Source organism: Octodon degus, unplaced genomic scaffold (assembly GCF_000260255.1).
Source record: "Octodon degus isolate 3935 unplaced genomic scaffold, OctDeg1.0 scaffold00029, whole genome shotgun sequence".
Taxonomy (NCBI): Eukaryota; Metazoa; Chordata; class Mammalia; order Rodentia; family Octodontidae; genus Octodon; species Octodon degus.
Window position 1 is genome coordinate 9,263,452 of NW_004524605.1, and position 12,949 is coordinate 9,276,400.

General features: G+C 46.8%; 1 protein-coding gene across 5 annotated transcripts in view; it reads left to right on the plus strand.

Moving 5' to 3' along the window:
- Gria1 (glutamate ionotropic receptor AMPA type subunit 1) overlaps window positions 1–12,949 on the plus strand; it is a 322,606-nt gene that overhangs the window by 166,701 nt on the left and 142,956 nt on the right. For all 5 annotated transcript variants that reach the window (XM_004629373.1, XM_004629377.2, XM_004629374.1 and 2 more), the window contains one exon: window positions 913–966. In XM_004629373.1, coding sequence (XP_004629430.1) covers window positions 913–966 — 54 coding nt within the window. The remainder of the gene's footprint in view (window positions 1–912; window positions 967–12,949) is intronic.

Below are 12,949 nucleotides of genomic sequence, written 5' to 3' on the forward strand. Positions count from 1 at the left end.
TCTTGTTGGGTGGTTCATCTGGCTGCCCAAGCAAGCTTCTGGGTAGTTCTTTGCACATGCATTTTCCTGCATGCAATGATTAGGACTGTCTGTGTGCAGGATGGAAGACTAGTTGGGGATCTTGGCTCTTAACAGTTAATAATAATCAGGCATTATATGACAAGTTTCACTATTCAGGCCCCTGTCCTGATATTGCCACCAAACTACTATGAAATCTGAACAAATCATTCCCTCTCTGCCCTGCAGCTTCCCGACTGTCCCATGAGGGGTTCGGCCAAATAATCTTAATATGGCCTTCCAATTTTCAAGTTGAATGATCTATTAAAGTTGGAGTGCCAAACTGACTTTAGGAGAAAAGCCCAAAATCAGGGGGAGAAAAATGGCATGTGTATACGGCTCGTGGATGGAGCTGAAAGTTAAGACCATGAGTGATATCATCCTCTACTTACCCAACATACCGTTGTTCCACACAGTGGACACTGGGTTGACACTGGTGACGTTTCCACACCATGTAGAATTCCTGTCTCATTTGGGAAGAAGCTCCCTTAACACGGGAGGCTTAGGAAAGAAGTTTGTTAATGATTCAGCCAGATTCTTGGAGTTGTAACAGAATCATTGTACCCCTGGGAAGCAGAAAAAGTGATTTCAGATCAGTCATTTGTCACTTACTTCCTGGGCAACTTTAAAAGAAACTTAATCTCTCCATGATCATTCTGATTCTGTAGCGTATAGGTACCAACATGGCACCATCAGTGAGTAGCTGGAATACTACAGTTTACATACTTGGGGTGGCAAGAACATTTTATAGACACACAGCATGAGTTAATTAATTAATTTATTATTACAGCTGTGGTGGCAGCTTTCTGTTAGTATTAACGATGAGTCCTCCCCTACTTCCACTGTGTTTTGCAGATTGTAAAGCTGGAAAAGAATGGCATTGGCTACCACTACATCCTGGCCAACCTGGTAAGTACAGCATTCCAAGCAGCTGGGCCTTTCCATGTGTGGCTTCCTAACTCGATTCCAGGGGCCCTGCCTGGTGTGTGCTCTCTGGATGCACAGGGAAATTCAAAGCTGCAAAATCTTGGAAACCCAAGATGCCCATCACCAAAGAATGGATGTGGTATTTTTATACAATGGAGTATTACTCAAAGATAAACTTGAGGATTTTATAGGTAAATGGACACAACGAGAGACCGTATTCATTAGTGATATAAATCAAACCCAAATGTATAAACATCATATTGTCTCCCTAGTGTAAGAGCTTGAAAGTGTAAAGAAATTTGTGGTTTTAACTTCATTTAACTAAGTAATATAACCATCTTTGGTTGTAGCCAAGTTGTTTTCTGCTATTTTTATAAACAATGTTATTAATTGAACAAAAGACTAATATTTTGTAAAAGTCATTAGTTGAATTAAAGCACACATGTAGGGATCTAAATATGGAACCCAAGCATTCTGCCTAATCTGAATTCTACCCTTCTTTCTGGTCTGGTCTTTAGCCTTGGACTAGTGCTGGCCTTACTCTTCTTTTCCTTTCTAACCTTCCTTGCACTGGATGTTTACATATTTCAGAGTCAGCACTGGAAATTAGGAGAGCTAATCAGGATAGGTTAATTAAGACCCAGATGTTCATGGGAAAAGTACAGGACCTTACTCAGAGATACCCGCACTCTACGTGAATGCTGTCTCTTCAGAGTCTTCAGGATGGCCGAGTATCTCACTCCCTAATGACTACTTGGAAAACTGACTTTTTTTTTTTAAACTAAGGAATAACAAAAGCCCTGAACATTCCTCAAGCCCTATGTCCTTGGTCCTAGCAGGCAATTGGGGAATCAGAATCTTCTAAATCCCATTTGCTTGTTGGTAAACAGAAGCAGCAAGGGGCTGAAACATAGCCAGTGTCCCATGGCCAGTAAGCCATGGAGTTGAGCGTGGGCAGCAGCATCTGCTGCTTTTCCCACTATCCCAAGACATGTCTCAGTGAGACTCTGTGGGTGCCCTCCCACTTGGGAAAACACGGAACAAGGATGTGGGATACATAGTCATGTCTTCAGAGTTAGATGGAAATTATACAGCAGTGGTCTCATGGCCACTGAAAGAGCCCCAGTAATTACACTGCCAGCCTCCATCTGTTGCCCAGTGACCCCTACATTGCAGCATCCCAAGGCAGCCCCTTGGACTGCTCTGTTCTTCTGATCTGCATTTTCTTTCTGACCTAATGAGTTCTCAAATCCTTACAACTGTCAGCTAATAGGATGCAAATTGCATATACCATCCAAATACAAAAGACTTGCATGTTCCGATAGATTAGCTGATAATTAGGCTTAAAATTACTAATTAATTCAGTTTGAAACATAGTTGGATATGTGGTATGTGTTTTCCTTCCCCATCAGAGGAATAACACTATTTATAAGATGATAATTTTTAGAAATTCAGCCACATAATTAGCCTGCTGCTGCAAGGGAGTGACCCTTTCCTTGAGAGTGTTTGTCATTAGGCTGCAATTAGAGTTAGGACTAAGGAAGCCTTTGGAAGGGAAGGAGCTGTGTTTTTATTTGGTGGCCTTTTCTGTCTCTGTCTCAGTGCCTGCATTTCAAGGTAACCAGCAGCATTTCTCTTGCAGGTCACCCGGGAGGGCATTTTGGGGTTCAGGTACCCACTCTTGGAGGGCTGCCAGAGGAGCTGGGGGGCTGAGACATGAGAAGTTATGGAGAGGGAGTTTGCAGAAGTCTGTGTTTCATGTCTGGGACAAAATGCATGACAGACACAACTTGGAGGCAGAAAGCATCACAGTTTCAGAGAGCCAGGTCCACGGATGGCTGACATCCCTGCTCTTAGACCTGCAGCAAGCAAGAATCATCAGGGTAAAAGGGCTCAGCAAAGTGAAGGCTCCTTGCCTTGTAGCAGAGGGGATCCAAGAGAGAAAGAGCTACAGGCAAAGAGAAAGAGGAGGGTGACAAGGCAGGCCCAGGTGACTTGTGCCCTCCAGCTGGGGCCCCCTCCTAACGAGCCCTGAAGGCTGTGAAAGTACTCATGGGTCACTCCCCTGAGGGGGTCAGCGCCCTCCAGATCCACCACCCCTCAGGTCCCACTTCTAAACGTAGCCAAACGGGGTCCAGCTCTCAATGTGTGACTCTGTGGCTGCTTCACACTGAAACCACAGCAGAGCCAAACAAACAAAAACTGCCTACTTGGTGTTCAGATGCCACCTTCAGCCAGCCTCAGGCCACACCCCAGTCCCTGCTAGCTCATCTCTCGATTGGAGCTAATATTTCCTGTTCTATGCATTTATAGTATCACCAGGGAAGGGCCAAAGATGTGGCCAAATGCCACTAGGATTTGAAAATTTAAAGGTGCCCAACATAGGTGGAAAATTTTTACTTCGCTGACTGAATCCTCTTGTTGTATTCATACATTGTTGATATATGAATATTTGCATATGTATGTGTTTGCCTATATATTCATATTGTAGATACATATTTGATAGGACAGACATGCATGAATAATTCTAGAGCATTGCTCTGTCCATGAAGTGAACATTACCACACAGAAATCCCAGATCTATGCCACTATCTATTTTTTAAAACAGCTTTTTAAAGATGTAATTCTCAAGGCATACAATTCACCTAGTTAAAATATGCAATCCAATGGGTCTCCACATGTTTGCAGGATTGTGTGACCAATTTTAGAATATTTTTATCTCTTGGGCTGGTGAGATAGCTCAGTGGTCTAAAGCATTTGCTTGGGCAAACTTAAGCAAGCTCAGGGACCACAGTTTGATGCCTGACACCGCGCCAGTTCCACCCCCAGGGTGGGCTGAGCCAGCCACAAAAAGAAAGAATATTTTTATCTCTTGAAAAAGGAACTCTGTAACTATGAAGAGCCATTCCCCAATTTTTTCTTCCCTCCACACCATATCTGTGCTCCCCATCAATCTTTCAGCCCCAATTTTTCTACATCTGTCCCTATATATTCATCTATTCTACACCTGCTTTTTTATATCCCCCCCATCTAACTCTAATTATGTGTCCTGAAGCTCAGGATAGCCCTTGAAGTTAGAAATATTATTGTTTTCCAGAGGAAGAATCTGGAGTTCAGAAAAATTGTGTGACTTTGGGCAGGGTCACCGTGTTTCTCAAGAGATGGAGCTGAGCTTCCCTCCAGCTTCAAGCCCTGCCTCCACGTGACTCCCAAGCATGGGACAGTTGGGGGGGCAGGTGAGGGTGGCGTTAGTCCCTGGAATTCAAATATTTTCTGCCATGGCAGTGAGAGTTTGAAATCCAAACTCAGGCTCCTGAACTCTTAGGACACACCTGTCCCACTAGGCATGAATGGAATCTCACTAAGGTGATCTTTTTTTAGTGTGACAAAAAGCTGAGGTGGAGATAGTGGAGTCAGGAAATCCCAGGTCATATTGTAGTCCCTGGTGTCCAAGGCCATCAGCCACTTCTACAGAGGACTGGCAGATAAGCTTCTGCAGCAGACTTAGAGTTGGAGGCCCCTGTCCAGGCCCCAGCTCCACGCTTGAGAAGCTTTCTTTCAGCCTCTATGCTCCGCTAGGCAAGCTTCCTGTAGGTCCCTGCTGAAAGGAAGGATTCAGCCACTCCCTCCACACCCCTTTTGCTGCTGTCTCAGTGCTGTGCAGGTTCATGTTTCCTTTCCACAGACTCTAGGTAAGCAGGTGGCACAGCAGCTGTGGGGAAAGGTGGCTCTGGTGTCAGACAGACCTGGATTTGGGTTCTGGTTTTATATAAATCAGCTCTGACATCAGTCTGCTTTCTTATATCGCTTGAGCTTTCATTGTCTCATTCTTATAAAAAGAATATAATCTACCTCCTGGTGGGATCTTGGGAGAATTAAGCCAGACAATGCATATAATACCACTATAGTAACACATGGTCCCAACTAGACACTCAGTGAATGCAGGTGATTATACTATAATAAGCAGCAGCATTACTGCCATCGTCTTTAGTGGAGAAGGAAGACAAGCAGGGCTGGGGACAAGATATTACCTTTAAGGTCTCCCAACCCCTTCTCAGGTTAAATCTCACCTACTCGTTAGATGTTCTAATAGCCCCGGTATCTTTTACTTACTAGAGTGGAGAGTAGCCCAGTGAGTCACTAGTGCAAAACATCTTCCTCCCTGTTTATCTGTGAGGCACTGAGGAAGGATCATGCCTACCTCACTCACTCGGCCCTTCTCAGTGCCTGGCAAGCTGGGCTGCAGGCAACAAGTGCAGTTTCACAAGTTACCAGATGAAAGGAGGAGTGAACTTGCTTCTCAGCAAATAGTGTCACGCGCACATAACACGTGCATCAATGGGCAAGACCCTATGGATGCTCCTAAAGAAGCAGAGGGTGCAAGAACATCAGTCCAGTTATGAATATGAAAAATGAGTCCATAAACTAGGGCTAAGCCGAACCGGCTTTTAACTCGCTCCCCATGAAAAGCCAGAATCTCTTCTACAGCATCCCTAACAGACACCCAAATGCCTCTTCCTATTTGCATAGCTCCAGGGAAGGGGTCTTAGGTTTCCTGAAAGGGGGCTGGAACTTTCCACTGTTCCCCTGGAACAGGGCGCAGTCTGTGCTCCAGTCACACGGTGTCCCCTTCACACCACCCTGGCTACCCCTGGCCTCTGGCCCTTGCCAAACACATCCACAGTCCTTCCACAGGCAGCCTCTGACCGCTCGGAGCTGACACCCTGATGCTCTCTGGTCCTTACTCTTTGACCCTGGACACCTTTCCGTTCCTCCAGTCTTTCTTCCAGGATCTGGTTCAGACAGCTGAACAGCCACCACATGGCTCTAGCGTGCCTGCTTGCCCGGCACTGTGCAGGACTCCTGCTGGAAGAGCTAAGCGGTATGAGCCTTAGTCTTAGTCGTGAAAGCAAAGTGGTCTCATATTTTAGTCAGATAAGAACATGAAAGTAGTGTCCAACAAATGCCAAAGAAAACACAGCCTGCAATAGCCATGCGGGCCCCACCAGTGGACACCTGGCCTGGAGAGTGGTGCGCAGAGGCTGGAGGGGCCGAAGATAGCTGCAGAGCCTGCGGAAGAGCGGGCAGCACGCTGCGCGCCAGCAGCCCTGTGAAGGCGGAGTGTGCTCTCCCTGGGAAAGACCCTGAGAGTCGGAACTGAGGGGCCGATGAGATGAGCACTTCTCAGCAGCCCCTCATTGTACCAGATGGACGCTGTAGGCCCAAAGGAGGAAAGCGACATGTGAGAGGTCACCCAGAATTAATACGAGGGCTGGGCTGGGATCTTCAGCTAGCGCTTGGTGCTGTCCTGTTACTACGTTCCCGCTGACGTCTTCCTTTCTCTTCGTTTTTCCAATGTGAGGACACACGCGAGTGTGAGTGTCCACAAGTGCCTCAATGCAGAAGAAAGAGGGAAGCAGGAGCCCATCTCCCTCCCATCCCAGAATTCCTCTTCCTAGGTGGAACTCCTTCCTGTCTCCCTTTCTCCCTCAGCAGGCAGGGATCACCCCCTCGGCAGCTTTCTGCTTTCACCTCGCTCCTTTGAAGCAGCTAGAGCGCCAGCATGGGTGTACCGGGAGCCCTGGGATGGAAGAGAGAGGAGGGGGAGGGGAGAGAAGCCTGAGGTGCTGAGAGCACCGCCCTCCAGGGAGGCCTGGCCTCCCCTCTCTTCACTGGTTCCTCCTCAGCTTCTACAATCACCCAGTTTCAAGGCCTCAGTGAGTTTCCATCCCCTCCAAGAAAGTTGAGTTTGCAGTCTCATTTTCTGAGTGAGAAAAATGTTCCAAATTATTGAGAGTTGTGTGGCAAAGCTAGAATTTAAACTCAGACATTTTCAGTAGAAAAGACTAAGCTTGGGGCCAGCGAGACAGCTCAGAGGACTACAAAGCACCTGCTTAGTCACGCTTAGGCAAGCACAGGGACTGGGGTTTGATCCCTGGCACCGCAAGCTGCTCCAGCCCTGCTCCCAGGATGGGCTGAGCCAGCCATAGAGTCCAAGCATGGGGGCTTATGCCTGTAATCCCAGGGCCGGAGAGGCTGAAAACAGGAGGGCCACCATGAGTCCAAGTGGTATAGTGAGACCCTGCGCCAAACAAATACGTAAAAAAAAAGGACTAAGCTCACCATGGGGCTGCACTTCCCAAATCTAGAAAACTTTCACAACTCTCTGGACTGGCATATAATTGAGCAAATCCACAAGATGGACTCCTTTCCTCCCAAACCTCTCTGAGTTCAAATCCAGACTTAGCCGCTTACTAGTCACATGTCCTTGGGCAAGTCACTGCAGCTCTCTGAACCCCACTTTCCACATCAGAAGGCCAGAACATTAGCGTGCACCTCATAACCCAAAGACAAGGTGACTTATCCGCAAGTCCTGAAGCAGCACAGCACAGGCCACGCCTTCATCCCAGCAGCCTCAGGCTCCTTATCATCTGTGCCAGTCACTGTTGTACAGAAGATTTGAGCTGATTGAAGATTTGACAGGGTATTTTTGAAAAGAATAAGTTCATCAACCAGACCTAGTTTTCCACCCTGCCCTTCATAGGTATCAAAAAACAAAAAAAAAATCTCAAAGCTATATTTGCTCCCTTCAGTCACAAGGGAGAGGCTGTTGCATTTGTGTTGTGTTCATCTGAAGCATTCTGGATGTGTGTGTCCCACCCCTGCCAGCCAAGCACACCCCACCAGCCCTGGCCAGCCCCTCCCATGCCTGGGAGCCTCCTGTGGACCTTTCCAGATACTCAGGAAGCCAGCTGTGATGGCTTTGCCAGAGCCTGGATCCCCCTTGCCACAAGGAACTTGGAGCTTCAAGGACACCTTTGCACAACTTTTGGCAGGTTGTTGGGGCAAAGCATAACAGACAGGGTTTGTTCTTTCCCTCTCCTGATCCTCATTTTAAGAGAGAAAAGCAAACAGTATAGTGGGAAGGAAATGGAGCCCAGAAACAAAGTTTTAGGTATGTGATTACAGTGTGCCAGGCACAGTCCTGCAGTGTGACTGACACAGCACACTTATGCATCATGGCAGCCCCATGAGATGGGCACTAGTTTAGTGCTTCTTTTGTGACAAAGGATCCTGAGAATGAGAAATCTGCCTGAGGTCGCACAGTGAGGAGGTGGGAAAACAAAGATCTGTACAACCACAGGTGAAGCTTGTGACACTGTCCCCTTTGTCACTCAGAGCACACGCACTTTCCCTGTGCAGAGCCCTTCCTCGCTCTCTCTGCCCACCCACACATTCCTTTCCTTGCAGGCTCTACCTTTTTCCCACTTGAAACTTTCCTTGAGTCCCAGGGTCAGGTCAGGTCCACGTAGTTTGCACTATGATTCCACCTGGAAGATTCCTATTTCTCTCTGGATCTCAAGTAACCTGAGAGACAGGACCAGACCTGTCTTATTCTCTTCTGCATCCCTGTCTCTGGGATGTGCTTAGAATGAATGAATGAATGAATGAATGAATGAATGAATGAATGAATGAGACCTTCTTTCTTTTTTTTCTTTCCTTCTTTCTAATAGCTTTCAAATTTGCCAAATATTTAGACATTCATTCATTTCTTCCCCTAATGGGTGCTTACAATGTTTGAGGTCCTGTGAATGCTTACACTGGAATTTCACCAAACATGGGCCAGCTCTGAGCCTTGGCCTGACCTTCTTTGACAGAAAGGACGTGATCATGTCAGGTGAAGATGCTGTTCATTTCAGGTGCACCAGAAAATCCAGCCGTAAGGTCCGCTCTGTACAGAAAACTCTGAATTGACTTTCAATCTTTTTCTAGCACTGGCCAGACCAGGCTAGTTAGCTCTGAACACAAGCAATCAGGACAGAGTTAAGTTGAGGGAGCTTTGGAAAACCAGCCAACCCCAGACCAGACCGGGCAGCACACCTCACCAGTCCTCGTATCAACAGCCCACTTTGGGGACCTCTGACTTTATGCCATAAGTTACAGACCTTCATCTTAAATCTCAGGTCTGAGAGGGATCACCTCTGAGCCCTGACTAACTTGCCAGCGCTTCGTCCATAATGGACACCGACGGGATTGACCGACCATGTTTGTAGGCATGCGCCCGTGAAGAAACTCCCTCCCTGGCTTCAAATGTAACTGGCTAAGCCAGTTTTAATGCTTTCCACTGGCATGGATAGCATACCTATCAGCTGACAGAAGCATAGCTTCACTGCCTTGCTGACTTATTGGAAACCAGATAAACGTGTGTGTTGCCAGAGATTGGATTATGCAGAGTGAGGACACTATGAAGATTTGGTTTGTTAAAGTTGCTCAGATAGGAAAATGTGAAGACTTATGCAGAGACACGGGTACTTGAGGACACCAGACCCCAGCCAAAGAGTATGCCACAAACTAGTGTATATCCATATTCATGCCCACATACCTGTGTGAGCTCAGCATTGTAGATCAAAGCTGGACAAGCCCTTAGGAGAGAAATCGGCTGGCTCAGAAGCTTCCAGACTTTTTAGTTTGAAGCTCTGTTTTCCAAATGGAATTTAGCACGGTGAAGCCTTGCATGTCAAACAGGTTAAAAGCAGAGCTGTGGATGAGAGGGCAGGGGGAAGGCCTGTTCTTCTGCCCTTCACCTGAGTCACATGGTAACCTCTAGAACATCTGTACCAGGATCAGAGCGCGGGAGGCCATGGATCTGGTTGATCTCCCTGTTTTGTAGATCAATAAATGCATAGCACCAGAGATTACAATGATTGCCTGAGGACTAACAGCTTGTGAGGTTCAAAGACAGGCAGAAAACTATGGTTGTCCTGACTCTGTTTGTGACATTTTTATTTATGATCTGAGTTATAAGATGGTGCACAAGAAAAGAAGTCAATGGAAAGACCTCTTTGGTCCATGAAATCAGAGATGCAAAGGTGACAGAATTTAAATGTGTCAAGTAATCATGAAAGGCCGAACAAAGGTGTCCCATCCTTCCGTTCCTCTGTGTCATTATGTACACACCCCTTTATGGTTACTGCATGTGGACCTGGTAGAATGTGGACTCTGCCTTCTAGGAGCTCACAGATCCTTGCAGGGAAGACAAAGAGGACCACTGCATCCTCAATGGGAAGCTGGGGGAGACCTCAGACATACTGAAAGAAAGTGGTTCACAGCCCAAGTACCAGCACAGATTCAAGGCATGCAGCACATGCATCCTGGTCTCACGAAAACCTCTTCATAGAAAAATGTAGATCTCTCCAAGTGCTTTTGGGCAGGGGATGAGATACATGAATTAAACTGATGGCACTAGTGGGTCAGGAGGCAAGATGCACAGCAGTTCCATCATGGGCCTGGCATTGTGCTACTTGCTAGGACTATAGTGTGCATCCCCAGTTGCTACGTCACTTCCTTATAGCTTGCAAATTTCTCATTTGTAAATGGCAATGACAATAGCATCTGCATCACAGGATTATCATGAGGATGAAATAAGTTAACAGAAACTGTGCCTTCTGCATAGTGCCTCCTAGCTTGAAACATGTCGCTGGTGGCTGTGGTTGCCCTTGTTTTAGGTAAAATCTGCCTCCTGTGACATCTGGTCCTTCATCAGCTCTAGTCTGTCTTCCAGAGTCTCAGAGAACAAACCTTCTGCCTTTTCCCCATGACAATTCTTCTGAAATTCAAGTTGGTCATTCACTTCCCCCCCTTGGTCTTTTATTTTCTATCCTGATCATCCCCACTTTTTTCAAGCATTTCTAATGGAACAAGACTTCACACTGCATTCCGTGCAACAGTTCTCTCTGTGGAGCTGTCATCTAGGATTTTCCCTGACAACTGGGAGACCTTGACAAGTTCAACTTGTGCTGTTAGAGTAGAAAATAGAAGTTCTTTGATTTGGTCTAATCTTCCTTCTTCTAGATCTCCAGGGGGTGGGGTGGAGGGCATGCTCTCTCCTATGTGCCAGGACCTGTTCAATGCACCTTCTTCTTTAGCCCTTTTCCCTTAGCAGGACTCAGTGGTCCTTCTTCCTTATGTCGCGTGTGGTGTCTGCTCAGGTGGGCTGAAAAGCGTGGATGTGAAAGCATCCTGGGAAAAAAAGCACAAGCCAGCTTTGAAGACGAAGCTTTTCATCCTCAAGAGCTGGGTTCTGACGCACCTGCCTCTTAGGCTGCTTGCCTGACCCAAACCCCCATTTGAAGCAGTTCTAACCACGTTCACCCCTCCTGACTCGTGACAGTGATGGTGGTGAATGTGATGATAAGCATAAAAGCCAGCGCTTCTACGTCTGTACTGCGTACCAGACACAACAGTCCTAGGTTCTTAATCGGAAGAGATCTTTCGAACCTTCCACTAATTCTCTGACATATGCGCTATTGTACTTGCATTTTGAAAACCAGCACACTGACCCTTGAAGAAGCTAACTAACCAGTAGCAACACATAATCCGTTCTTTGGTTTCCAAGCCCACGTGGAAAATAATAGTCGTAATAATGGCCCGGATCCTTAAAGCATTCTCTAGATATTCACACGCGAGATGAAAACGTGTCCAATGTAGTTATAGTGTTAAGCATCTCTTTAGGACATTGTAATTATTTGAAACGTTTTTCCATTCTATTCCTTTGAAAGTTATAATTGGAATGATAGATGTGGTAACTATGTTAAGTAGTTAACTTAATTAAGCACTTCCACTGCTATCCATTCTCCATAAATGGCCATTTAGCATTACTTTGCCTCCTACACTGAGAGACAACAGTGGAATTCCAGCCAGTCCTCTGCTCAGAGCTATACGGCTGCTGGCCGCCATCCCTCACTCTGGAGCTCAGGTTCTCTACCGATACAGTGAGGGCTTTGGTTTGTACTCCAAACGCTTTGCCTCTGAATAGGTAAGGAGTCAGCATGCTGTGGCCTATGAGCCAAATGACTCCTGAGCTAAGAATGACTTCTACATTTCTAAATCAACTAGAAAAACATGGAGAACATGATATTTTATAACATGTGCAAATTAGAGACAAGCTAAGTGTCCTCGTCTGACAATGTACCGCTACTGTCCATGGCTGCTGTTATGCAACGGTGACAGAACCAGATAGTTATGAAGCAATGAGGTCTGCAAACCCTAGCTACATGTGCCCTGTTGCAGATGAGGTTTGCTCCCTGGTGTAGGTGCAGGGGAGCTGGACGCTAACAGGCTTCAGAAGAGCGAGACTTGAGAAATATCTAAGCAGGCATCAGTGATGGATGTCGAACAGAAGAACTAGCAAGAACGATCTTCCAGATAGAAGTCTGTGGTTAGCAGCCTGCCCTCCAAGGGTGAGATATCCATTCTGGGCTCTTAATGTATGCAGCCCTGGTCTGAGGTTCTCTGTCCCTTGCCCACTGGGGCATTGTGGATGCAGCACTCTAAATCTAAGGCCCTGCGTTCTTCCCCTCATAGGGCCACCCACAGTGATAATTAGGATAGATTTGAGCATTGCACTAGCATTTGAATCTTCACCTTTTGTGTGATCTCAGGGGAGTGTCCAAAGGTCTGAGTCAGATCTTCTTAAGAGAAAACGGGATGGACACTCATTCATATATGCAAATCAGCACAAACTACCTACTGTGTAGCATTAAATTCTCGGGACTGTACAGGGGCTTAGATAGGACTGTGTATATAAAGCATGTAACAGAATGTCTATTTGGGACAAGCTCCTAAGAAAGAGTTAAAATAAGTCTGTGGTGACTCTCAGTGTACTGTTTATTTTTTCATTTTCAATGGTGGGAGCCTCACAATCCACAGAAGGCAGTTTGGATGCACCTGTGTAATGCAGGCGAGGTGGCCTTGTAGCCGCTGTGACCACTTTGTTGCTCCAGGAGCAACACTCGTGGAGCTGGGCAGCACTGAGCAGTCAGCAGCGCCAGTGCACTCTGCCTCCAGCCGGCAGCTGAGGGCTGAGCAGCGCTCCCTTCCCAGACCGTAACACGGGCCATGACTTCTCTGTCAGCCGCTGCTGCTCCCTCCCCGACTTGCCAGGGACTGAGAGAGCAGTCTTAGC